Below are 27,993 nucleotides of genomic sequence, written 5' to 3'. Positions count from 1 at the left end.
TGTTTCTGAAAAGACTAGAAATCCATATGTAAAACTGATTCCAACATCCAAAATAGTTTTATTTTCAACATTTACTAAGTTTAAGTTGTGCTAATTTCTGATACATAGAAACATGTAACCACATAACTATATATACATACATATATAAATACATACAAACATAATTCATATCCACAGTAATATTTTGAACTTTATCCATGAAATTAACTTCAATTTTGGTCAAATATTTCATCTTTTACAATAAACCTAATCTGTTCACAAGAATCTTCCATCCATCCTTCGTACAGGGTAGGACCTGCATGTAGGTGGCAATCTTAGAGGGAGCTGCTCAAGAAAGGTGTGATGGGGCCCCCCTAGTGCAGCTTTACTCCTTGCTCACAAAGACTTATTTGATTAGTCTGGCTGAATTTGGTCAGATAGGGGGTCCCTTCTTCTTCGAACGACTGCTGTTGATTTAGCTGAAGAGGGAGAGCTCCTTGATGGAAGATCATTTTCATGTGCAAGTGTGCACAGAGCTGCATCACATCCAAGTGGACTTTCAAGGCTCAATCTTAAGAAATAACCCAATGTCGATTCTTGACTCCTAAAAATTATGCTGTCAAGTTGGCTACAGGTGAACTATGCAACTTCCCTCTGCGGAAGAAAAAAAAAAGTATCAGAAGTGACTTTACTTGTATAAAACTGCTTGGTGACTATACCAGTGACACTGAGAATAAATAAGCTGAGTTATATCATCAGTGACCCGATTTATTGACTCGTCATGACTAACAATACATGGGATCAATTCTAGCTCCCATGTAACAAGAAAGAAAATGTGTGTCTCATTTCAGTAATCTTTTATAAACTATTTCTTAAAACATAGGGTCACAGATTATAACAGCCACATAATTTTTTTTTACCAAAATTAATTTACCTTTTAAGTGTCCTTAGTCTTGAAGTACAAACCATAAGGAAGGCCTGTTCCAAAACTACTATGATGAATTCATCACTTGGAGTCGGAGCTCAAGCCACTGAAATATAATTTTAAAAGGTTTTTTTTTTGTTTTGTTTTGGAAATAGAACATAAAACTGGTTATTTGGGAGTAAAGGATTGGATAGTGGAAACCAACCTAGATTGGGTCCCTAAATCCTGTTTTTTTAAGCTACCTAGTTAGATGAGATTGTAAGATGATGATTTAATCTTGATGGAATGTCTGTTTTCTCCTGTTTATTAAATGAGAGTTTAAAGTCTTAAGTCCTTATAGTTCTATGATTTATTTTATATTAAAAGTCCTTGATGTAGGAAGCATGTCAGATAAAGCAGTCTGTGGGATCAGAAGTAGCATTTGTGATCACACATAGAAAGAACTCATGTACATACAACAGGCCCTGGGAGAAATGTTAAGGATGCCATCCCAGACCTACACTGAGCTCAGTACCGGACCAAATATCGCAGCAGATTTTTTTCAGGTATTTGAAGCGGTCACTTCTCCGGGGAGAAAAACCTACCTCCACTAGTAAATCCAGGTCCAGAAACTGAAAGGGGCAGAAGCCTATCTGGCCACTGAGGCCACTTTAACAGCAATTAGCTTAATCCCCTGTCCACTTCCACCATCGTCGACTTTCACGTTAGTTTATGTACTAGAAGTGAAGCAAATCCAAATATGGGGAACATTCTTCCATCGCCCAAATGGGAAAACTGCCTTATCTCTTCTTCAAAATCCCATCTACGGAAAGTCTGCCTCCCTCTTACTCCAATGGGCACAAGGCACATTTTGTGTGCAACCCTGCCATCGGCTCACCCTCACGCCAAATTGCGGGCATCGCGTAAGCGTCAGGTCACCACTCTTGATAAGGTACAGATCTTTTTCGAAACACTTGTACACAGACTTCGACTAGCTGGGGGAAAGGTTATTATCTAGGTACATCGGGTTCATAGGGCATCCCGCTTCGGGACTCCCGCAAACCTGCTACGAATTCTTCCTCCAGAACTAATGCTTCGGTAGCCTCTGTATTTACACCACCAGGAAAATCTCCCCAGGATTTTTTTTTTTTTTTTTTTTTTTTTTTTCATTTAAAATGAACGCTGATTCTGCGGCCAACTTCCTCTGTCCTCCACCTGAGGGAGGGTGCGCTCCGGTGTTCCGGGACGGTGCGGGCGGGGTCCAACTGGGTTCCAGGGCACAGGTCGGACCTCGGAAGGGGCGTCCGGGCCCTGCCCGCAGGACTGGGGGCCCCGACACCCCACCGCATGCATGCAGACGCGCTTGTGTCACCTCAGCAGGGCGCGGCACCTTTATCAAGGATGGATACTTCTCTTCTTCTCGAACAGTCTTCGGACCGCCTTAACCTACTCTGCGGCTCGCAGGATCTGGGTTGTACCCCGGCCTCTAAATCAGACCCCAAGGAAGATCTTTATCGACTTGAGCTTCGCGTTGCAAGTCACCGGCGAGCAGGGGGAGGCCGTCCGGCCAGGAGAGGGAAAGGGACGAAAAGCTCCCTCCCGCCAACTCCAGCCCACTCGGTTCATTCCGCCCCCCCTCCCCGGCCTAGTTTTGGAGGGGGGGCTAGAAGGCGCCCCTTTTTTACTCACTTGCTCTCGGAGCCTCGGCCGGGCAGCCTTTAGCCAGGGGTAGTGCGGAGGGGCTCTGGGGAAGAGAGGGGAACCAGCGGGCCATCTCCGCGCGCCCGCGGGCCGGGGCCAGGGACGCCCCCAGCCGGGCGCCCTGGCGAGGCGGGCGCGCTCCGTCCCGCGCCTTCGAGGCTGGCTCCGAGGGCTCCGCCAGGCCCTCCCCCTCCGTCCGCCGCCGCGGCCTGTGGCCCCTCCCCGCCGCAGCCGCGAGGCCGTCGGGCCCGGGGGACGCGCTCGCGCCGGTGCCGCCCCCTCCCCTCCACCCCCACCTCGGCCCGGGCGGGGGCGCGCGAGGAGCGGTGACGTCAAGGGGCGCGCGGTGGCAGCACCTCCCCGCGCGCTAGTTAAAAAGAAGAAGAAAAGAGGGAGCGAAACATGAGAGGCTGTGTGAGAAGCTGCAGCCGCCGGCAGAGGAGACCTCAGCATCATCTAGAGCCCAGCGCTGGCCCTGCCTGTGTCTGCCCCGCCGCCGCCGCCGCCGCCTTTTCTGTTCCTGCTACTGTCTCACCTAAACAACTCCCGTTACATGGACAAGTGAACCTCTGTGGCCGTCTTCTCCTCCTCTTCTTCCTCCTCCTCTTCCAACTCTTTCTCCTCCTCCCACTTCCCAGCCGCAGCAGGAAGCCCCTAACCCAACTGACCCTGGCACAACTGCAAACGGTGTCATCTGCACAACCCTGTCTCGGTCCTCGGACTCCCCTAAGGCACTGGACCCATCGCCTTGTCTTTTATTTTTCGCAAAGTTGCATCGCTCTACATATTTCCGCCCCCGGCACCACTCTCTGCCTCTCGAGTGTCCCCCGCAGCCTCCTCCTGGAGCTGCGCCCTAGTGCCCCTGGTGGGCAGTGGCGTTCCCCCCCCAGCCTCCCGCGCCGAGCCCCTGCCGCTCGGGGCAGACGATGCTGAAGATGCTCTCCTTTAAGCTGCTGCTCCTGGCCGTGGCTCTGGGCTTCTTTGAAGGAGATGCTAAGTTTGGGGAAAGAATCGAAGGGAGCGGAGCGCGGAGGAGAAGGTGCCTGAATGGGAACCCCCCGAAGCGCCTGAAAAGGAGAGATAGGCGGATGATGTCCCAGCTGGAGCTGCTGAGTGGGGGAGAGATGCTGTGCGGTGGCTTCTACCCTCGGCTGTCCTGCTGTCTGCGGAGTGACAGCCCAGGGTTGGGGCGCCTGGATAACAAGGTAAGCACGCACCCGCCTCACAGATGCGAGAGTGACATGCTGGCTAGGTGGGGGCTCCCTGGGGCTCCAGGACTGCTAGTGGCCATGAGAAGGGAGAAAACTTGTTTGGAGAGTTCTGTCTGATAACTTTGGCTGAAGTGCTAGCGTGATTCGGTGGTGCGTTCTTCTGGGGTGCGCAGATAGCTCTCCCGCCCCCACGAGTCCGTGGTCGGGATGCTGTGCACAACTGCCTGTGTCAGAAAAGAGAAGCTTCTGTGGTACCCGCATCCTGGGCTGGGTAAATATTTTAAAAGAATCGCGATTAACAGTGTGTTTTGGGTCGAATCGGGCATTGGCTGCGGTGAAACTGTAAATTAAGGTGGCTGTGGTTTCCGGTTTATTTTTCTAGGGTAACAAGATTTGTGCAGTTTTCTCCACGTGCTCGGTGAGGGAGAGGATTGAATCGTAAAGGATGTTGAAGCATGGTTGGTTTATGATCCCCAGCCCCGTCAGAGGGGGTTGTCTTGCATTACAATAGTTAAGCTGCGAAAAGGAACTCCTGGTACTCCAGTTGAGAACCCGAAAAGCTGGCCAGAGATTTTGCTGGGGCGTATTTGTCACCTAAAACCGAGACCGTTCTCCGCCCCAGTTTGTAATGTTTTGAAACATTGTAAATTTAGGCTTTCAAATGGCAGTTAGTTGTCCAGGAAGATCTTCTCTAGAAACTTGTTTTAGGACTAATGGCATTTACACTTCCCTTGTGTTCTTGAGTTTAAACGAATATGAGATAGTGTCGATTGAGTGTGAAGGCAAACTTATTTTTTTGAGTTTCCAACATCTTTCTTGTCATGGGACGCAGCAACGTGGGCTATCTACTGTACTGCAAAAGGGAAGGGGGGATCCCGTCATTAACAATCACTGCACGTGAAATAAACAATCAGGTGTCTTCGCTCCCCCTCCCGTTCCCCATTTTAGGTTTAATTAAGAATTCCTCTGTTACAACACTGCAGTTGTCAAGGTCTGAGAGACTCTTGGAAAACTTGTGCTTCAGTCTTGCTGGCCCAGGCATTAAAAAAAAAAAAAAATACCCAGGCTGAATCTAATTTTTATGCTCAGTTCACGGTAGATTTCACTCTATTCTCATGTAAACAGCTCCTACGAATCAACATATGTGTCTGGGTGGTATCTCTCACTTTGTTTTGTAACAAAAAGCCATATTGCATCATTTAATTTGCTCAAGTCATGCAAATAGGAAAAAATCAATAGGACAAAAAGGGGTCGACTTATCCTCCTCCCCACTAAACTGCTGCCCACACACAGAGTCCTGTTGCTTATGGCAAAAGAATAACAACAACACCATTGTGTTTGTTAGTTGGTTCACTAATGGGTGAAACTAGAGAACATCATTCTCTTTCAGTCCCCAGCTCTGTCCAAATGTTCATGCCTTTTGAGGGAGCATTTGTCCAACTCCCTCTATTCCCAGATGAGTGAGAACCGTCTTGCTGCAGGTTTTCAGCTGCAACTCTCTCTTTATTCTTACCATATGCAGCAGTAGTCTGCGATTCAGGGAACAGATATTCCAGCATTTTATTCAAAACAATGTCATTAAGCTCCTGTGTGGTAATTGAATTAAATCAGAAAAGCTACATTCACATCATCTGCAGGGTTTTACCAGGAGCTTCAGAGAAAGGTTTAGAAATATCTGCCATTAAGTCTCCCTGTGTGCAATGTACACTATGACTACACCAGTGATCTCCAGACCCCTGCAATGCTGAACTCTACCAGGAACATGAGGAATGAAAACTTTAACTGAATAGAGTGGGGAGTTGGAGGGGCGGGGGGGCGGAACTGAGGGGAGTTATAGCCCTTAAGAGGAGTTATATAAAAAAAATTTTTTTTAAGAAATCATTCTTTAGGAAGAAATCTGCCACGTTAGCTATCCACATTCCTTTCCGTTTTACGTGCTTCCAATCTCCAACAAACCCCTACTCATTTGGAAAATGTGTCTGAATTAAATTCGGTACACTAGACTTTGCTAGTTCCATTACAAGTGCTTTATAAACCAACAATACTCAAATTGTTCAAAACAGAGAAGTGATATAGCTATGCATGTGCATTCTTGACCTATGTTAGCTCTCAAGTTTTAATAGTTTTTAAAACATGTTATTTTATAATAAACTTCAGTGTTTCCTTGTTTTCCCCTAAGCCTTCCTGGCTTATAATATATGTTAGGGTCTTATTTCATAACGTGTGTACAGGAGAGATGATGGCTGTTTGAAAGGGCCCGTTTTTGTTTATGGAAAAAAAAAAAATCTCCAGAAAGATTTCTGCAACTTTTCAAGAAACTACAGGCACATCTTTCTCCTATAGGAAGAAACTTCATAGACAGTAGCAAAATAGGTAGGAATATTTGAGCATGCTCAGCTGTGCAGTTAAATCCAGACTCCAAACTAACACGTTTTCTTTAATGTAATGAACTGGCATTGAGTTCAATTCTTTAATGTAATGAACTGGCATTGAGTTCAATTCTTCATAATGGTATTATGCTTTTTTGTTTTAATTTTTTGTACATTTTAATAATTTTGTGTATCGTAACAAGATTGTTAACTGCCATTATAAACAAATACTGCCAAAATTTAGGAAGTTCTATTGTCTTGGCAATATTTTTGCAGTTCCTAAATACAACATGCTAAAAGGACCTCATTCCCATTAGCCAAATTGAATCCGCAGCCAACTGAAATACCCCCATTTCTAAAACTTGTAGCCACAGAGGCATAGAAGCTCTCTCTACCTTGGGTGGTTTCACAGCCAAAGCTGTCAAGGAATGGGTGAAAAGTAATTGTTTTCAAGTGTGCCCTTTTACAATCATTTGTTTGCTCTGGCTCTTTCAGGGACAAAGGCTATTGTTGAACACATCCAACTAAACAAATAACTCATCCTGGGGTCCCTTTAACAGCTGCCTGAGTACAATGATCTATTTACATATTAGCCTAAAATTGAAACTGAACTCTTTAATGACATAATCCAGCACTATAGTGCCGAGACGCATGTGTTCCACCCAACAGCTGAACAGCCTTGTAGGCATATGATTTTTAGAAATAACTTTCTGTGTACCCACTGATCTTAAGGCGACATCTTAATATGCTGTCATGTATTTTCTCCTGTTGTCTGCTCATCAAAACCACGTGGGTGCCTTTTTATCCTCTTTGTTTAGTTACTTGATAAATAAAGAGAAATACAGAAGGTCTCTGTCACCCATTTTACTATTTGTTGATAAGCTATAGTTCTGGGCCACACTTCACTGTGTACTACGGTGTTCATCTTACCTTTCTTCTGTGGATTTTACTTTCTTGTGGCCAAAGATTAAAGGATGACCTCCCAGATGTTATAAATTAGTCAGCAACAGCCACGGTCATTACTAGGCATGCTGTAATAATGTCTCGAAGTTTTACATGACTTTCAAAGTATATTTAGTTTAAACCACTATAATTTGATGGTTTCATATATGGCTTTTAAAAATCGAAACAGGAAATTAGCTTAAATTTCTTCTTCAGATGGATGACATTGTCAGGCATAAAGTTATGGACCTATATAGACACAAGCACATAGGCAAAAAAGAAGAAAAAAATACCCTACACACACCAGTACTCATCTGTCTAAAACAGTGTTGCAGCTTGGGCTGAGTCAGTTTAATTGACTTCAGTAAGACTATTGGTTCATTGAAACCAAAGCCAGAATGATGGCTCTATCTATCTTCAAATAGGTATTTACACTGCAGACCTCACACAGAGCAAAATGTTACCATCCTGCTGGGCCGGAACAGCGTGAAACTTTACAAAGAATAATATTATACTCGATTTCAGATAATTTATTGAATCCTATTTCTGAAACTTTTGATGAGAGATCTTGTGGCCAGGACACATTCCAAAAATTGTAAAAGACAAAATTCTTTAGGCACTAAAATCAAGCTCTTCCTGGATAGCAGCTGGGAGAGTACATGGGGATCAGTTTGTTTCAGCTATAAAAAATGGAAGTATGCATATTCTCCATAAAACTAAAGGTAATTACATTCTAGTTTTCCAGCCAGCAAAAAAGGTGGCTTCAGCATCCTGCAGTTGTTTTGTTCTTAGGGGACTGCTGTACAATAAACAAACAGAACAAAGTTGAACAGTATTAATATTGAATAGATCTGGTGAGGTCTGCCAGAGTATGGACAATAAAAGACATTTAAAACATTCTTGGAATGCAAATTCTAAGTGTCTGGCATATGTTTCCTTTTAGAAAATTTAACCATTTAAGCAATTGTCATTTAAATAAATTGATAAAAATCAACGTGTAAATATAACTGTGGTTAATAATAACTCTTCTGAATGTTATAGGTAGTGACAACACAGAGTGTGTGTGTATCTATATCTATATCTATATCTATATCTATAGCTATATCTATATATAGGTACATATATATATATGGTAACTTCTATAGAGCTTTTAATTACTGCATGCTAAAATTTCAGCATGCTTGTATTCAGCGATTTTTTTTTTAGCTGCTTTGTTCTTTCAGGTCCAAATTTTGTTATCACCTAGAATATCTTTATCCTAAAAAATAGAAGCCATGCCATTTACTCAAATTAGAACCTCAACTCATGAATGAAGTATTTGCTTTGAACAATGATTTAGAGTTTCAAATGTTATTTTCAGTTCCTAGTTCTAAATAGTTAAGTATAAATTTGGTTACATAAACTGAGAAAAGGTATAAAATTCATTCCCATTATTGTGTTTTTTATTATGAAAAATCAATGCATGATTTAGACAGCACTACATTTTACGTCTCAAATATTGTGCTGGTATTGTCTTCTATATTTATTAGAGGAGCTCCTGAAGTCAGTTTTTTAAAGTTAGTACTGGACACCAAGACCTATTTTATCTACAAATTACTAACTTCAGTGAATCAGTAACTCCCAAATTGGTCTTATTGAAAAAAAAAGACATAATACTGTATAAATAAAGATAAAAGTATTCTTTTTTTTTTATTAAAACTCACTCAATCCTATACAAAAGCACTTTTATTAAACTCCTGTGTTTATTCACACATATAACATACCTGAGGAGCTGGTTAGAAAGTTTTTCCTGGCTAAGATAAAATGAATAATAAAAATTGGTCTGAAACCAGTTTCAGCTTCAGATATTATTTTTCTACAACATGAAAAGGCAATATTCCCCCCACTTTAGGAAACTTTCCCGATGCAACCTGTGGATTGAAAATGAACTGAAACTAGAAAAATGTAATTAAAGTAGTATCTTTGAGAATATCCTATCACGAATTTCAAGAGTGAAATACATTTTTACCTAAGACAGAAATGATCATATCTTAAAAAATTCTACTTTACATACAGTTGGATAAAGGTATTTAGAATTTTAAAGTCAAATATCACTATGCAGTATGCAAATATCGCTATGCACTCTGATGCAGAGTAACATGGTAAAGGGTTAAAGGGTCTCAATATAGGTGTCATTTAATTTTTCATACCCAAAAGATAAACAGGCTTTGATCTGCAAAAGTAAGAAGGACTTTTGTGCATCCTTACCCTCCGCTCCCCCAGCCCAGCCCAAGAGACTGTACTTCTAGCCTTATTAAAAGCATCCTGTGTTTCTGATATGATAATTCTTTTCAGACAACTGCACTGGCTAAGTTATACTATTCTACTTATATGATTACAAAAAACATAACTAGACCTAGCTTCACATGAATAAAAGGAAGTTTGTTTCTGATTTATGGCTTTCAGATATTTTCTGTTACCAACAACACAGAATGTGGGAAGTTACTGGAGGAAATCAAGTGTGCACTTTGCTCTCCACATTCTCAGAGCCTGTTCAACTCACCTGAAAGAGAAGCCTTGGAAAGAGACCTTGTACTTCCCCTGCTCTGCAAAGACTATTGCAAAGAATTCTTTTATACTTGCCGAGGCCATATTCCAGGTAAAAAAAAAAAAATTGATAAATTAAATAAACTACTGCAGCATATCCTCACAAGATACCTGATCTTAAATGTTTGCTTCTGAGAGTGTAAAATTTATCTCACCTTCCAAAATACCTACTTTTGCCTCACAATTAACCTTTACAAATGTGTAACCTTTCATTGCTGCTAAAAGGATTACTATCATTTCAGTCTGCACACAGTATGTTGGTTTCGATGGGATGTTTTACAGTTCTTGTTAAATCAACACTACAGTTGGTAATCTACACACATTGGATTATCAGTTCAAGTTTCTTGTTGATGTCTTCTTCATCCATTAGCATCCATATCAAGACAGCCTCCTCTTCTACATAGCTGATATGCAAGTGCAGATTGTCCATGGACTTTTAAGGTAGTATTCCCTTAATTAAAGTATCACTAGAAATCCAAGAAAAGTAACACCTTACAAAGCACCTTTACATGTAATGACTAATTTGCTCTTCAAAAACTCTATGCTGCAGGTAGGAAAAGTGGAGTCATCCCCATTTGACAGGTGACGATAACTGAGCCTGAGAAGTTAAATGCCTTAACCAAAGTTGTGCAGTGAGGAAGTGATAGAATAGATTAAGAAGTTCTTAGGTTGACAGTGTCACGAATATACCTGCTCACTACCATATTTTGGACCCTAATAAACATATAGATTCTTGGACATGGATTAATTTTACTATCAAAAGTTTATAAACTTTGGTTGTTACTGCTTTAGTTGGAAGAATCAACATAGAGATACAAAAGAATTTAACGACACAGATTCTGTTTAGTTAAGCAAAGTCACACACAAACAAATCTACTGAAGCTAACAGTTTATAAAACTAAATGGCATTGAAGGAAAAGACAAGCTTTAAGGATGCCCTTGGAGAACTTTTTAACTGCTATGCATATTTTACATTTTTCTCTGACCCAGAAAAGTGTGGATTTTTTTTTATAGAGCTCTCGCAATAACCTAAGAAAACATTTTGACTAGGATTGCTTGCTTCCTTTGGTGTACCATAACATGTATCTAAACCAATTCATGTGAAAATATTATTATTGTCTTTATAAACCACAACCATGCTTTTCCTAAACCAGCTGTTTCTTCCTCTTTATCACGTTCCCCAAAAGCAAAGTAGAATAGGTCACGGTTGCATAGAAGGCCTGCCGAGAAGCGATAACAGATTAGGTACCATAAAGGTTTGCTGCAAATTTCAAGTCTTGAAGGTTTGCCTTTACCAATGTAAGTTGAAAAGAACACCCACACTTCCCATTTTCCTCTACCTTTATCTACTGGAGATAAATACAACTATGCTGTATTTAAAGACTCACCCAGAAAGTCTCCATCTATGTGAAGTTATTTTAGCTTCCAAAACAAACAACAAAAAGCAATATCCAGCAGAAGAAAGAGTGTAGCAAACAGCTCAGGAGCCAGAACTGCAAGCACCTCGCTCCCCAGATCAACATATGTGGTGACGAATGACAAATTTATTTTTCTACAAAGTTTGTGTATATGTAAAACTGCTGAAGTGCATCAAGATGTCAAGTGCTTTTGGTGGCCACCCAGGCTGCCTTGAAAGATAACCAGATGAAAGCTCTACTCCAGTGGTAGAGAGAGCAGCAAGGGTGCTTCCCAGGGACAGGCTACAGGCTTTAGCAACAAGCAGGGGGGGCTTCTCCTGCCTCCGTCAACTGCTAATAATCATCCTGAATACTTGTCGCAAAAGTGAGTTGTAATAACACATTCTTTGTGTTAATTTATGTTAATCAATTTGTTAGCCAGACTGATCCTTGGCACACAGTTGACCATTTTCTGAAGTATGGTAGATAGAGAAGATGGTAATCCTCCCCTCAGCCCTTGCCCCAACACAGAAGGCTCTTTACAATTCTAGAACAATTATCTTTCAGAAATTGCTCTCAAAGCAAATTTTTAATATTTTCACCTTCTCAGGTTTACTTAATGACATGGTGTAACTTTTCTCTGGAGTTCAAAGTTGCAAAAAACAGCTACTTTGTGATTCTTTCTTATAAGAAGTCGATATATTGGACTATTCTCATGAACAGCCTCATCTTTCTGCAAATCAGAAACTTAAAAATGCAGCACTAAGGCAAATGCTAAAAGGGGTTGAGAGAGAGGAAAAATAATTTCTGAGATGTCTTCATTTCCCTCCATTGCCCAGAACGTAAAGAAATAAATACATAAATGATCTACCCCTTTGCTTCACCTTCATGACTTTCAGAAAGCACCACCAGTCACTTGGGAATACAGGTACATCTGAAAGAAACTCTTCAGAAACTTTAATTCAGAAACATTCATGGTGTGCCTATTTTCAAAAAAAACGAGAAAAGTTAAAAATTAATATAGTGAGGATATACTAGTGTTTTATTAATCATAATATTCACCAGTTGTGAGTTGACTTAGGGAAGTAAATTCTTAAAACTTCTAAAAATAACAAAATTGCATTTGGAAAAAAAAAACCCCGCACACAGGAGCTTCTTGCTCAGCATCACAGGTCTTTTCTCCTGCTGCACTGTGATGAGCGGAGTAGATGCTTTCCTGTTCACTCAGTGATGGCATAGTGCACTCTGTGGGAAGTGTACAAAAGGACAGACATGGGCCTTGCTTCTTCCTTTACAGTTGTTATCACGAGTATCATGATACACTTTTTATCACTCTCAGACTGTCATCTCTTCAGCTGTAGGTGATTTAGTGTGAAATGTCAGTATACAATTAGTTCGATTGGTTTAATCCTGTTGCTAATGAGGCCAAGGTCAAGGGTTTGATTCCACTGAGTCTCTCTAGTCCATAGCCACTCCTGACCCCAGGGAGATATCTTATACATGTGTCTTCCCCACGAGAGCAAGCCAGACGGAATGGATGGATACATCAAAATCCACTACCTCTATTAGAAAATGCTGTCAAGTGCAGGCCTTACTAACAATGGGTTTCGTTTCGTTTCTTTCTTTATTTGCTGAACAGCATATATAAGGAGGAAAAGTAACTTTTCTCTGGCATACATTCTGAGAGAAAAGCTAGAGCTTAGAATACTCCACAGAGAATATTTGTTTACATGAGCATGTTATGGGGTGCTTTGTGGTATAGTAGGACTGGATTCATCCCGCTCCAGGACATTTGATAAATTATCAGGAGTTTAAAAAAAATACAGGTGCTGGAATAATCTGTGTACTTCCATCATTAGTAGACTTGATGATACTGTGATGATACAGGCTGAACTAAACACCCACCTTCAGTAAAATGCTCTTCAGGGTATTGTTCCAAATAAAAGGGTACTATTTGGTAAATTCTATCTTCCCTGGCAGTAAATGTAAGCCCAGTGTCCTGAAGCCAGGTCCCTTTTAGCTCTTCACAGCAAAATATATCTTATTCATCACTGTCCACAAAATCAGATCATTGTAAAGTATTAATGAAAATGTTAGATGTGTGTAATTATGAGAAAATACCCATATCTTTATGTAAAAGTCTTTTGAGTTGACTCCCTCTGTCACACTTGTTCAGTATACTGAGATTCTATAAAAAGCTAGGAATAATTCATTGTTAATCCCAGTTTTGTTTTTGTTCTCCTTTTGATTTGGTAAGAGAACATAGTACCTCTGGAGCCATAGAGTTTATGAATCTGTACTTAATTAATCTTTAGATGTTCTATTTGAAAAAGATTTCTCACTTCCGCATGTTTGTCCCCAGCTAATAACTCCTTGTAAAACGGAATCAGCCATCAGCATTGTTTGTTAATTTCTCCTTAAGATGGTATTGGTTTGCAGACTATGATGCTGGAATACAGGTTTTTTTTTTTTTAAAGCAAATTTGAAATTTCTTCTCAGTTACACTTTGAATATTTTTTTTTTTGGTGATCCTGCAGGCAACCATCATGTTGAAACAAATTTTCTCATTTCACATTCAGTTATAAGTATATACATAGTATGACAGTATTCCTGCGTGCGTAATATTGGCATGGAGATCTTGCTGCCTGATGGGAGCTGTGTGTGTGTGTGTTTGTGTGTGTGTGTGTTTGTGTGTGTATGTATCTGTGTGTATGTGTGTGTGTGTGTGTGTGTGTAGGTGTGTGTGTGTGTATCCAAAAAACGATCTAGCCCAAAACTGCAAAAGGTTTGATTTAACAACTCCATTCTCCTTCTCTTCTTTTCACCTCAGATATGATCGTTCAACACTACTGGGCAGTTTTCATGTATATTCTTAGCCAGAAAAGAATGGAGGAGAAAGTTATCTTTTGTAAACAGTTACTTGCTGAAGAAGAGTAAATGCTGTGCAGCCTTCATTCCTCTCCCCAATTTCTAATCCCTGAATTTTTTCAAAGAAAGATAACCTCCTTGCAGCTGCCTTGCCCCTCGTGTGGAGCACCCCTCCCAGCTACTATGCCTACTTTCAGTCTCACCCCCCCATACCCCCATACACACACACACACACACACACACACACGCATATACACACACAACTCCCAAGGACATGCTCTCACTTGCCTGGTTTCCAAGGATAAGATGCTTCTTAGTAGCCTAGTCAGATATTGGCCTTGAAGAGTCTGTCTCAGAAATTTAGAGGTGATACATTTTACTCAAAAGTTAGGTCAAAACGTACACCAAGATCCTCAGAATTATAAGATTAGTTTTAGGTTTGAGAGGACCTAGGTCAAGGGCATAGAAAATAAACTTTTAGTCTTTCATGTTTCATTGGTAAGTCTCACTTGGTTAAGAATTGGTCCCCAATTCTTGTTTTTAGAAATCCTAAAAACCTGGACCCATTAACCACTTCTAAATATCAGCTAAGTTATAAGGTGCCTTTATCACAAAGCTGATAGGTGTACAGTAATCTAATTTGTTAGGTAAAAAATCAAAACATTATGCATAAAGATATGACACCAGAAGCAAGAAGTTAGGACATCATATGAGGTCAATTCTGGTAGCCATATCATATTCTGAGAGCAGAAATCATCAGGATATGGAAGTGAATCTTATTAGTATGCCCTCCACCACAAAAAAAGCCAATACTTGATGACTCAAATTGTGAGAGTAATGTCAAAATTCTTTTTTGTCATCAAGTCCTCTTCTTTTTTTAGTCAAGTATAGCTGTTTTTATTTGATAAAAAATTCTTAATATGTAAGAAAAGAGAAAACAGCTTTCTTTCAGACTTCCTTAAGTAAGTCTATTTTGCATTTTTGTTTTGGCTTGTTATCCATGTTTGTTTTTTTTCAATGAGGGGTGATATACCAGCTTTCTGATTGAGAAGATTGAAGGGATATATTAAGTATAGTTTTGTTTTACAAAATAATCATTATTTTATATAAAGTGAGGTGTAGGAAAAAGGCACTTACATACTTGAAAATGGAGACTCTGTTCTTAGCACAGTTACTGTGAGCCAGTCACTTATAGCATCTAATTACCTTGTGATATTCATTAGATTTATTATTTAATCATATGTGAGCAACAGTACAAAAAAAATATGTAAAATGACCAAAATCAGCACCTAATAGCCTATCTCTTCTTTCACTCTAATTTGTTCTTCTTAATAAGTTATTTTTGCTCTGGGGGAAAATGCTGAATAGTGATCAGATAAACGTACAACATACATACCATAGAATCTTGCAAACAGTCAATAACAATAACAAGATTAATGCTGGATTTGTATTATGTGTATTTCAGATGAGTCTTTTAAAATAGCCAATGCAATATTACTCCATTTTAATTGAAATTCTTAAATTTTTTTTTGAAAAAAATAGAAATCCCAAGCAAAAAAAAATTAGTTTTCATTCTTTTTATTATTTTCCTAGAATATTCATATACTTTCTAAAAAATCTCTTAACTCTATTTTATCTTTCATATAGGATGTTTTTACTGTGACACTAAATATTTCTAATGAGTCTTTTTGCATTTCTTTAAAGGTTTCCTTCAAACCACTGCTGATGAGTTTTGCTTTTACTATGCAAGAAAAGATGGTGGGTTGTGCTTTCCAGATTTTCCAAGAAAACAAATCAGAGGACCAGCATCTAACTACTTGGACCAGATGGAAGAATATGACAAAGTGGAAGAGATCAGCAGGTTCATAAAGATAAATGCTCTTTAATTTTAAAAAAACAAAAACAAAATACCAACTGACAAACCTTGCGGTTTTATTAGTGAATCAACTGTTTCTGTGCTTGATTCCAGCAGCTATATCCTCCAGATGCTTTTTTCTGTCTTTTGGATAGTTTGCTTCCCTAATACCATGTTCCCTTAAAAGCATTTAATGCTTAGACTACTAATCTTTTATTATCATGAGTTTGGCTTCTCTATGATTCCTGTGAATTTCATGATTACAGTTTTAAACTTGAACTTTATGCTTATTGTTAGCTTATGGAAATATTCAGCACAATTATCATTAGCAAATCAGAGTTTTATAAATAGATCTTAAAACCTTCTCTCTGAGGGCCTTTCTGTAAGGCTTAATTATTGTGAGTAAAGCTCATTTTAATTATAGTCACTCAAAGATAAGATAATGAGCTTCTGCAATTTTAAAAGATGTAGCATTTTTATGTTGATTCTCTCTTGGACTTTTTGGTAGAAGGCTGTTTTATGTGTTCCACTGAAAGCAATTTAAAAGAGTCCTGTTGTGACTTTTGGGGTTAATGGCACCTCCTGATTCTCAAAACCATTGATTCCTAGAGGAAGTACCTTTTGAAAAGGATGTTAAGTGCATCCTTTGCCTCCTTCACCTCAAGAAAAGCTTACTGGTTTTCTTTAACTTGTTTAGGAAGCACAAACACAACTGCTTCTGTATCCAGGAGGTGGTGAATGGGCTGCGCCAGCCTGTCGGTGCCCTGCACAGCGGGGACGGCTCGCACCGGCTCTTCATTCTGGAAAAAGAAGGTTACGTGAAGATACTTACCCCCGAAGGAGAAATTTTCAAGGAGCCTTATTTGGACATTCACAAACTTGTTCAAAGTGGAATAAAGGTTGGCTTTTTAAATTTTATTTATCTTTGCTCTGGCTATGTTAATTTTATTTTAGTGTTATCATTCTCACCGGAGGTATTTGTAATAAAAGAAAGAATATTTAAGGAGAAAATAAGGAGACAACATAAGGGAACAAGAATTATGGCAACTGAATTGGGACAGTGGCATTAAATGTCTAATGTTATTTGGTGACTATTAAGCAGTGCAATGAGATTGATATCTTGACATGCTTTCCCTATGTAATTTACACATTTAAACTAAGTCTTGGTTTTATATAGTATGTGTTTAAATGTTGTTTGACAGGCATAATGCGTAGAATTGTGTATCAGCATTTGCTAGTAGAAACAAAGAGGTCTTTTGGTTATTTGGGCAACAGCAAACCATTCTTTTCCCGCATCTGTTTGTGAGTCTGTGTCATAAAAAAATGCTACTTATACTGTGCCTTCCTTGTACAATGTTTTTGCAGGTAAGTCAAATGTTTTAATCTATAATTAGCCATCTTTATATTACATATGCACATATTGCCTTCTTTCTCATTTCTCCGATTGAATTCTCATGTTAAATAATCTAGCGGCATATAAATAAAATTATTGTCAAGTTTGTTTTACAAGAGTGTGACATGCTATAATATTGGCAGTATAAGCTGTAAAGCAAATTGTGGCATTTTAAAACTGAGGCACATTCCACAGCTCATGACTAAGTTAGGTTGAAACAAACTAACAGTATGATTTGGGAAGAACTGGTTATCTTTGTCATGTCTTACCTGGGGAAAGAAATCAAAGGAGGATTTATACTCTTCTACTCGTAGAGAAATAAACTCCTCCTTGCTTTGTTGAGCTCTATTCAAAGGTAAGAACATCAAAACCAGAAGAAACAGTCGGGGAAAAATATAGGTGTATTTCTCACACCAATTCATTACCTACCATTTAAAATCATTAGAACAATTCCATTAGAATATAGGGATTGCCATATCATTGACACCACCCCGCTTCAAGAGTGTGTTGTCAGTGTCACTAAGACATCCTGCATACGAGAAGTACCTTATGGTACTTTTGGTCCTTTAAGGAAAAGTACTTCAGCACCAACACACAGATCATATGGAAAACCTGTTTAGCTCAGTAGTTTCAACTTTCTTCCAGTAAAAGTTTTCATTAGACTTCACAGCAGATCATCAAAAGTCTCTTAAAATGAAGCATTTGTGTTTTTCACATAAGACTTCAATAAATACTTTTTGGAATGTGTTCTGATAATTCACTGCCAGTGGTACCTAAAAGAACAAAGAATTAAGATACGGCAGCAAATAACATTACTCACTAGCAGTGTATTTTTCTTACTGTGAAAGTTATACTCTCTATGAAAGAAAAAATTGGGACTGCATTTTAAAAATCATCACCTATCATCTCATCAGGTAAAGAATATCACTACTTACATTTTGATATACCTCCAACTTTTATATTAAAATTAGATGAACTTATCCTGACTACAAAGGTAACACAGGTCCATATTAATAAATGTGGAAACACAAAAATATGTTTCCTTGCAGCTTTTTCCCTAAGCAGCTTTAAAATAAATTTGAAATCAAACCATATATACACCTTTTTAACCTTCTTTTTTTGACATAACAATATGTCATGAGTATATTACCAAATTTGAGAACTTTTCTCAAAAACCTAGTTTTTATCTCCTCCGGGTATTCCATTTCCTAATTATGAAGTGTTTCCTTTTTATCATTGTAAATAATGTGCTTTATCATTCTTGTATGTATTATTTAACCTGCTCATGAATGACTTCCTTAACGTCCATTCACAGAGCGTTACTGAGATGGGGACATAGATCATTAAACATCTTGCCAATGGCTGTAGGATATGTTTTCAAGTATTTGAACGAATAACATACAGGGGCACCTGTCAGTTAAGTGTCCAACTTTGGCTCAGATCATGATCTCAGCTCAAGCGCCGTATTGGCTCTGAGCTGCCAGTGCAGAACCCACTTCAGATCCTCTGTCTCCCTCTCTCTCTCAAAAATAAATAAACATTTTTTTTAAAAAAAGAATAACATACAGCTTTTATGTATTATTTGAATAACAATGTTGGTATTAAAAAGATAATGAATGGTAAAATGTAGGTGTTAGAAATGAGCTCAATTTTGTTGTAAGAAGTAAAGAACTGATATTCTTGTTTCTATTTTAACTACCTAAAGAATGACTTAGGGTTCCTTCGGAATGCCTCCGTTTCAGTTTGTGCCCATTCGTTGGTGTAATGAATGAAAGTTTATCTTCTCTGACTTTGAGACATTTTATCATGCAATAAAATTGTATAAGCCAGGTTATGACAGTGCTATGGTTCTGTGCTATCTATGTTCTGCAGGCCTCTGGAAATTCTGCAGAAGCCCTTGTGTCTTCTTTCTTATGATAGTTCCAGGGCTTTTAAGGCTTAAATATAAACTTCAAAATCCATTATTCTGCATTTGTAGAATATATGACATGACATGTTTTAAAGTGCAATATTTGAATTCCCTTGAAGTTTGGCACTAGTGATGTCAGTAAGATAGGAATCTATCACATGGATTTTTGAGTGTGTACTGGGTAGTGAGTAATGATACCACAGCCTTGTTCCCTTAGGTAGGTGATCTGTCCTTTATCTTAGGCTTCATGAAACTTCCATCTCGAGTCATGAGTTGGAAGTATTAGGAGAGGCTGTCGTTGGTATGATGGGGCAGATGCCAACACATTCATGAATTGGTCACACCACTGATTTTTGTGATATGCTCTCAGAGACTTCTGGAGTAAAAACATTTTCAAACTATTTCACAGTAGTTTTTTTAGGCTTCTTGATGTATGAATAGTCAGTGTGTTCATGACAGTATTCTGTGTCAACAATCATTTTGTATAGATGACACAAATAGAAGTCTCAAAAATTATTATGTATATCACTTCTCTGTTCTTTCCATTTTAAAATTCTAAGAGAGGACATAAAGCTGTTTTAACTAAGGTATTGATTGCAATACTCCGTTCACAGAAATTAGTAATGTATACTAACCCCAACCTTCGTATGTTTGAAATGAAAACAAGACAAACCACAATGAAGATCCCTCCATGACAGTAATTGATGACCAGTCTGAGTATATTAAATCAAACATAAAGAGGAATTCCTGATTATAAGAGTTTCTAAAAGCTAGGACTTGCTAGAGGGGAATCTGGAATTCCTTTTCTGTTAATGGTCAAGTAAAAATCGACAGGGGTTTCTATCACCTGGTAATGGACTGACCTTTTTGTGCCAAGGAGTTGGACTTGGTTGATATCCTCAAACCTTTACCAGCTCTGATTCTTAAAACTACTTCACAGAAGTGCCATCCACATAGCCAACCATCTAGGGAACTTAGTCAACTCTTCCCTAAACGGTCCTGTCTGAAGCTAAAAATATGTTGTCTTATTTTTAAAAACCCAAATTGTGCTGCCTATATTGCAGGAGATTTCAGTACACACAATTGTCTGTCTCACCAAAGTTAGATGCAAAACTGCAAAACACAAGCTAAAGACTTCTTTTTGCTATAGGAAATAAATTGTGGAGTTGGATTAATGGAATAAATTCTATGCCGTATGAATTTAAACTATCATTTTATTTGAGAAAAGACAATTCTATTCACAACTCAAATCCTAGAAGACTGGGGTTTGTGACGTTGCCAAATAAAGAGTGAGTCAGAAAAATGTTTTAATTTTTCTTTTTTAACGTTTATTTATTTTTGAGAGAGAGAGAGAGAGAGAGACAGAGCACAAGTGGGGGAGGGGCAGAGAGAGAGGGAGACACAGAACCCAAAGCAGGTTCCAGGTTTTGAGCTGTCACTACAGAGCTCGACCCGGGGCTTGAACTCACAGACCACAAGATCATGACCTGAGCTGAAGACAGACACTTAACCAACTAAGCCACCCAGGTGCCCCAGAAAAATGTTTTAAAAGTATGTAGTGATTTGATCGAGTTTTGATTATAGTGCACTGTAGAAGCTAACTACTAATACTGACACTGAAGAATGACCCAAGTGTTCAGCTGGTGAGCAGTCTTTAAAATCATCATTTGTGGATGTATATATGTGTGCACATACATTGTTTGTTGTTGTTTTATCCCAAAGGGAGAAATTTAAAAAATTATACTATCTCCCCAGGTAAAAATTTCTTTAAGATACTGGTAGTGTGAGGGGCGCCTGGGTGGCTCAGTCGGTTAAGCGTCCCACTTTGGCTCAGGTCATGATCACCTGGTTCGTGGGTTCCAGCCCCACATTGGGCTCTGTGCTGACAGCTCAGAGTCTGGAGCCTGCTTCAGATTCTGTGTGTCCCTCTCTCTCTGCCCTCCCTTGCTTATGCTCAGTCTCTGTCTCAGTCTCTCTCTCTCTCTCTCTCTCTCAAAAATAAACATTTAAAAGTAAGAGATACTGGTACTGTGAAATCTTTAAATTGAGCTTCTGTCTGAATTCTGAGTCAGATCTTCTGGCAAGTGCCAGAACCAACTTCATCGATCTGAAGTCTTTGGAAATGACAAACCCGTGCTTCTCAAGAATGGATGCACAGTAGGGGCGCCTGGGTGGCTCAGTCGGTTAAGCCTCTGACTTTAGCTCGGGTCATGATGTCACGGTTTGTGAGTTCGAGCCCCACATTGGGCTCTGTGCTGACAGCTCCGAGCCTGGAGCCTGCTTCAGATTCTGTGTCTCCTCTCTCTGCCCCTCCCCTACTTGTACTCTGTCTCTGTGTCTCTCTGTCTCTCAAAAATACATAAATCTAAAAAAAAATTAAAAAATAAAAGAATGGATGCACAGTATAATTGCCTGAGAGAGCTTTCAAAATTGCTGCTGCACGGGGCGCCTGGGTGGCGCAGTCGGTTAAGCGTCCGACTTCAGCCAGGTCACGATCTCGCGGCCCGTGAGTTCGAGCCCCGCGTCAGGCTCTGGGCTGATGGCTCAGAGCCTGGAGCCTGTTTCTGATTCTGTGTCTCCCTCTCTCTCTGCCCCTCCCCTGCTCATGCTCTGTCTCTCTCTGTCTCAAAAATTAAAAAAAAAAAAAAAAAAAAAAAAAAAAAAAAAAAAAAAACGTTGAAAAAAAAATTGCTGCTGCCCAAATTAAATCCCCCACTGTCTGGGATTGGGACTGAGGCATGGGTATGTTTTTAAAGCTTTCCCAAGTGATTTCAATGTGTAGCCAATTTGAGAGCCACTGATCTAGACTGAACCAAACCCCTGGGTCAGTTACATGTTGAATGAGACACATTTTTCTCTGCCCAGATTATGCCCAAGTGCTATTACTGAAACGACCACTAAGAACAAATGGTTGAATACTGGTTGTCATTTGCCCCATACTTCTTATCACTTAATTGGCCTATACATATTACTTGTCCACTTTGAGTGAAGAGAGGAGTTAATTTTCGTGCCGTGTAAGATTCTTAAAGTTTTGAAAAATAGTATTTAAAATCTCAATAATTCTGTTTGAACAATTGCTTTGCCCATTAAATTTTTCCTGTTTTTGTTCCTTTTGGGCCCTGGTATTCAGCTAATTGGCAAAACATTATCATTCCTGTCCCTCAAATATGCAATTTGCCTTTATATCTGTAAACCCTTGTACAAATGACACCAAAAGCTACTCTAGTGTAATTTTACCAAACTTTTCCTGACTACCAAGGATCTGAAAGTCAGCCTTAGCTTTGTGTGTGTGTAGTAAGGACAAGCCTGCACCTGTTACCTACAGGGTGGCCCCTCAAGGAAACTAACACACAGCTTTCTCTGCCACTCAGTTCTCATGAGCGGCCAGAAGACGGAGGGGCTCACACCCACAGCAGCCCTTTTGGCTTGCAGAGTGCAGCAGACAAAGCCGAAAGACTTGTCTATCACTGGAACAAGTGTGACTGGACTCCTGTCCCTCTCTATCTACTTGGATCCTCATTTCAAAAGATGCTTTTCGAAGCAATCCTTTTACCAGGGGAGGAGAGGACATAAGGCTGAAAGCTGCTGATTGTCCGGGTGACTGAGCCCATTGAGGTGGGACTCTTGAGAGACAGTGGCCCGGGCGCCGGGGAGCTACAGGAGCATGTGGAGGAGGACGCAGGGTGTGCCGGGGCAAGCCCCAGTGGGGCAGCCTCTGATTTCACATGCTTGTAAATCACACGCATAATTATGAGCATCGAAAGTTTAATGAAATCCAAGTGCTCATCAACCCATCAGGGCTGATGTCCTGCTTCTTGAAAGTTTGTCCGAGACTTAACCTTTCATGTTTTTCTCTGCCTTTAACTTGCTGTCTTGATGCAGCCTCTGGAATGTCAGTATATTTTTGCTCGAGTGAAATAAGTGAGGGCAGAAGTGAGAAGCAATTTACTTCCCAAAAGTGCAGTGGAACATAGCATGCACACGTATGCATATGGCTGTGATTGGACCATGTGTCCCATACTTCCTCAGAAAATCATTAGAAGTCTGCTTTTAAGCATACTTTAGGTTGGAAGAAAGCATGTGTTCCCTTGAAAGAAAGCTGCAAGATATATTTGATAAATATTACAATAGAAGAATCACCATCCTAAAATGTTTTTGTATATATGACAAAATTTAAAAGTGTTTGATATTTAATATTTAAAGTGTTTGATGAAATTACTGCATTAAAAGAGAATTGCTATAGTGGTGGAAATAACCATTAGGTAACTTCATTCTGAAAGTGGGTAGAGAGTTAACTAAATAGTCCTCCTCCAAACAAAAGCTTTAAAATGCCTTCCCTTTTTTGACGTTTAACATTCTGGTTCCAAACCATTAAGTTAAAATGTAAGCAAAATGTACATTGCAAGTAAAATTTGGGTCCTCAGTTATTTTTTTTTGTATCAAGGTAGTAAGTAATTAACGATATGGTATTAAACCCAACTCTCTTTTTTTTTTATTGAGTGTAGCTGACACTTTACATCAGAATGCCCTGTACTCTGTGAAAAATGTTTTTAATTTTCCTATAAGTTTAATCTCATCTGAAATCTGCAAATGTCCACAGAGAAATTATTTTACGGAAAGCAAAAAGTCCCTTGGTAATGTGAAATAATCTCAGTGTAATTTTTTGTTTGGTTAAGTTGGTTTTCATTTCTGGTGTTCTTATTTCTTTATTTTGGCATTTGCATTGTTATTGATAAAACATTTTAATAAATATAAATGAGCGTATATATGGTGCATGCCAGTGTAAGCCAGTTTAATCTATAAATTATTTTCCATCATGTATCATGTTTTTTACTGAAGCAGAAACTGAAGTGGCAGATGTAATGTCCCTCCAGTTGAACAGAGAAAGGTCTGCCTTCTCCTACATTTTAGATCCCATAAGTCACAGCTGAGGTGAGGAAAGTTTTTACATTAATGTCTTTATATTTATCTAAGACTTGAAGGGCAGAGGAAATAGAGCCTATAAATCTCAGAAGTCTGTGGTAATCATTAAAACAAGTGAAAAACTAAGAAATCTGGACCCCAGAGGAGGTCTCTGCCACTCTTGGAAAGCATCTGTGTGAACATGGCTGCCGCCACCTCACATATCTGACTAGAAAGGGAAGAAGAGCTATTGTTGCTACCACCTGTCATTGCTTTCTAGTGGCTGCATTATCTAATGAAAAGGAAATAGCAGGCATCCCAAACTATCTGTAAAGAGTAGAAAGTAGCACAGCACTCCCTTTTAGAGACATTCAATAGCGTTCTTTCCCAAAACTACAGTCCTCAAGCAAGCTGCGTTAACAAGTATACTGCAGTCTGCATTCTTACTAATCATAACTGCCATTTCTCCAGCACTTCCTTTGCTAAGCCATGACACAGATTACCTCTGTAATCCTGGCATAACTCTGTGAGGCATGTGTTAATATCCCATTTCACAGACGAAGAGTCTGAGGCCCAGAGGTTAGGTAAACTGCCCAGCATAGCACAGCTAGCCAGCACCAGGGCCGGATTTCCAAGGCAGCTATCTGATGTGACGCTCTCAACCCCAGCGCTCTCCTGCTCTGTGCCTTTGGTCAGCTGACTGCGTGGGAGGAAGGACGGAGAGGTGCGTTCCAGAAACAGAGATTGGTGACAGGCACTCAGTAGTGCTCCACTGGGCTGGCAGGACAATGAAGAGGCAGACAGCCTAGATCCAGCGTCAAGCATACAAACTTGGGTTCCAGGCACTGGGTCCCCGCCATGTGCTGATTGTTTGGCCTTAGGCAGATCTCTCTAGTCTTAGTTTCTTCATCTGTAAAACAGAGATAATAAAAGGTTGCACCTAACACTTTATATGCACAATTTCACTTTGTTTCCATGGCAGCCCCGTGGAAACAAAGTGCTATTGATGTATGTGTGTGAGTTTTCTTTAATTCAAAAAGATAAACCTAGACTGTATTTTTATTTATGTGTGTAACTAGGAAAGACCATACCTTCATTTTTACAGCATCGCCTCTTGATAGTAGGTGTATACGGCATTGCTGCCTACCTCACGATGCAAAATTCCCCAGTTCTGGAGTTCCTCAGGGCACATGCCTAAGGATGGTTAAGCACAAAGCAGCTGACCCAAGAGGACAGCAGCAACCTTTCACCAGAATTTCCCTGCTTTCATAGTAGTTTTTCTCAACCTGGATATTATAGTAATGAAGGTCTTTTTGTGTGTTTATTTTGGAACATGGTTTGTGTCAATCTGCCATAGAGTTAATAAATTGTAGGATTTGCAAAGGAAATATACTGGGACTGAAAACTAAGAAGGCACATACTTTTGCCCACTAGCAACTATTACTCAAAGTACAGATGTAGAATCTCAGGATTTGGAAAGGAAGCAGTTGGGCAAAGTCGCTATGAAGTTAACATGTAATGTCATGATACAGAGAGTGTATTACTCAACAAAGTTTTGTTTTGCTTTGCTTTGTTTTGTTTTATTTTAGAAAAGTAGATCAGGGGTGCCTAGGTGGCTCAGTTGGTTAAGTATCTGACTCTTGATTTCACCTCAGGTCATGATCTCATGGTCCTGGGACCAAGCCCCAGTGAGGCTCCACGCCAAGTGTAGAGCCTGCTTGGGATTCTCTCTGTCCCTCTCTCTCTCTGCCACTTTCCCATTTGGGCTCTCTCTCTCAAAATAAATAAATAAACATTAAAAAAGAAAGAAAGAAGAAAGAAAGAAAGAAAGAAAGAAAGAAAAAAGTAGATCAGTAAAACTTACCATGAGGTCAGGGAAGAAAGAACTTTAAAGGAGAATTTCAAAGTTAAACAAAAGCAACCACAAACATCAGTGAAATGTACTAGAGAACAGGTACAGGAATATAAAAATGCAATGACCTCAACTATCTCCCTCTTGTTTATGTAGGATTTTGCTTTTAATAGACTTCTTTAATTTTTGTATTTATATGATATATAGATAGATTGATTTATATAATATATGATAATAATTTACAAAAAATAGGTTATCAATTACTATAATACATTTTAGTTTACTTCTTGCTAGTATTCATCAATTGACATTAGGTTATTTTTAAGTCTATAAAGTCTGATTATGCTGAACTATCATAATGTCAAGGTGGCCAGAACTGAGGACATATATAAAGTGTTTTTAAAAACTGGATCACTGCCTAGATAAAAATCAGCTTTGGACTTTGCAATCAAAATATGCTTTGAAAAATAAAGTCCTGGGGTGCCTGGGTGGATCAGTCAGTTGAGTCTGACTTTAGCTCAGGTCATGATCTCGCGGGTTTGTGAGTTCAAGCTCCGTGTAGGTCTCTGTGCTGACAGCTCAGCCTGTTTCAGATTCTGTATCTCCCTCTCTCTCTGCCCCTTCCTTGATCAGGCTCTCTCTCTCTCTCTCTCTCTCTGTCTCTCTCTCTCTGTCTCTCTCTCTCTCAAAAACAAATAAACATTTAAATTTTTTTTAAAAAAAAGAAAAAGAAAGTGCTATTTATCAAGGCCATTCTATAATGTATTATAATGAGAAAAGCTTCAGAAAATCTTTTTCGAAATCATCTAATTTCCTATCCCAGCATGACTTTCTGATACTAGGTGACAACACATTTTGTCACAGTGGCTCTCAGAAATTACCATCGAAAGGGAGGTAAAATTTGAATCCTTTAGCAGGTTAATTTTCATTTCTATCTGGGCATGACATATACAATTTAATTTTAAGTTCATCCATTCACTCATTTTAAAATAATGTGTAGGGGTGCCTGGGTGACTCAGTCAGTTGAGTGTTCAACTCTTAATTTCGACTCAGGTCATGTTCCCAGGGTTGTGGGATTGAGCCCCGTGTTGGGCTCTGCACTGAGTGTGGAGCCTGCTTAAGATTCTCTCTCTCTCCCTCTGCCCCTTTCTCCCATGCACTCTTTCTCTTTCTCCAAAAAAATAAAAATAAATAAAATTTTTAAAATTCAAAGATAAAATCAAAAAAATAAATAATGGGTAAATCCACAGGCCTATATTTCAGATCACAGAAATTCTGTAAAAAGTCATCATTAAAGATACAATATGTGCTAATTACTCTATCATACATATATATATATGTAGGAAAAGAGAACATCAATTAATTTGATTAATTACATCATTGCTGGCAATTGAAATTATTTAATCTGATGTGAACTGAGCCCAATAAACTGAAGCTAATATAAAAATGAAACATTATGACAAAAGATATTAACTGTATATATTGTTACAAAATTCTTGAGAAAAAGTATGCCTTTCAAATATCCAAATATCCAATATTCTAGCTCTCTTTAAGAGCAGCTAAATTCTTTACTTTGTTTTTTAATTCTAATAAGCTGTTTCTAAACCAGCCTCTTATCCTAAAGCACCTTTGATCCAAATGGATCACAAACTTAAATAAAATTACATCTGTCCTCAGGCTATTTCTAGATAGGGAAAACACATCTGTTCTAAGAATCCTTAGCCAACAGTTTGAAACTGTTCAAAAAAATTCCTAAAAAAAAGAAAAGACAGTGTATGTAGTGTCAATGGAAGACTCTTGAAGTTAGAAAAAAATTAGGAAAGCACTATTCTAAAAAGGATGAAGAGATAACCAAATTTAATTCCCATTAAATCTTAGGTTTTCTATGAAAGAATTGATGATGAGGCTTTCACAGTTCAAACATCTTTGTTGGATAAATGTGAACACACCTGTTCAGAAGAAGGTGAAACAAAACTTGAAATGACTTCCATCCACCTACAGGTCACCAAGCATCTGTCATAAGTTATATTTTAGACTGGATTCAAGCCTGTGACCCGAGGTTGAAAAAGCTACGTAGCTCATTTGCTCTCTTATGCAGTCGGCTGTGGTTTTTCCTCTTTTAATC

At 39.2% G+C, this 27,993-nt stretch overlaps 2 protein-coding genes across 3 annotated transcripts in view; one reads left to right on the top strand and one right to left on the bottom strand.

The window, feature by feature from the left end:
• Nucleotides 1-38: 38 nt before the first annotated feature.
• On the bottom strand, nt 39-3,040 carry LOC122475963 (CLK4-associating serine/arginine rich protein-like). Of its 2 annotated transcripts, XR_006295348.1 has the most exons (3): nt 2,573-3,040; nt 914-1,010; nt 39-633 (listed from the first exon to the last, which is right to left on the bottom strand). XR_006295348.1 is itself a non-coding variant. In XM_043568108.1 (2 exons), exons 1-2 carry the CDS (start codon nt 3,038-3,040, stop codon nt 619-621), a joined length of 483 nt encoding a protein of 160 aa, XP_043424043.1. In that variant the 3' UTR covers nt 39-618. The 2 variants fall into 2 exon arrangements, 1 of the variants encoding a protein (XP_043424043.1); XM_043568108.1 differs by lacking the exon at nt 914-1,010.
• LOC122475958 (hedgehog interacting protein) overlaps nt 2,987-27,993 on the top strand; it is a 95,749-nt gene continuing 70,742 nt past the window's right edge. Inside the window, exons 1-4 of the mRNA XM_043568094.1 lie at nt 2,987-3,789; nt 9,552-9,744; nt 15,662-15,818; nt 16,510-16,711. Of these exons, the coding sequence (XP_043424029.1) occupies nt 3,511-3,789; nt 9,552-9,744; nt 15,662-15,818; nt 16,510-16,711 (831 nt within the window). The 5' untranslated portion in view covers nt 2,987-3,510. The remainder of the gene's footprint in view (nt 3,790-9,551; nt 9,745-15,661; nt 15,819-16,509; nt 16,712-27,993) is intronic.

This window comes from Prionailurus bengalensis, chromosome B1 (assembly GCF_016509475.1).
Source record: "Prionailurus bengalensis isolate Pbe53 chromosome B1, Fcat_Pben_1.1_paternal_pri, whole genome shotgun sequence".
NCBI lineage: Eukaryota > Metazoa > Chordata > Mammalia > Carnivora > Felidae > Prionailurus > Prionailurus bengalensis.
This window is presented reverse-complemented; position numbering and strand designations above follow the sequence as displayed.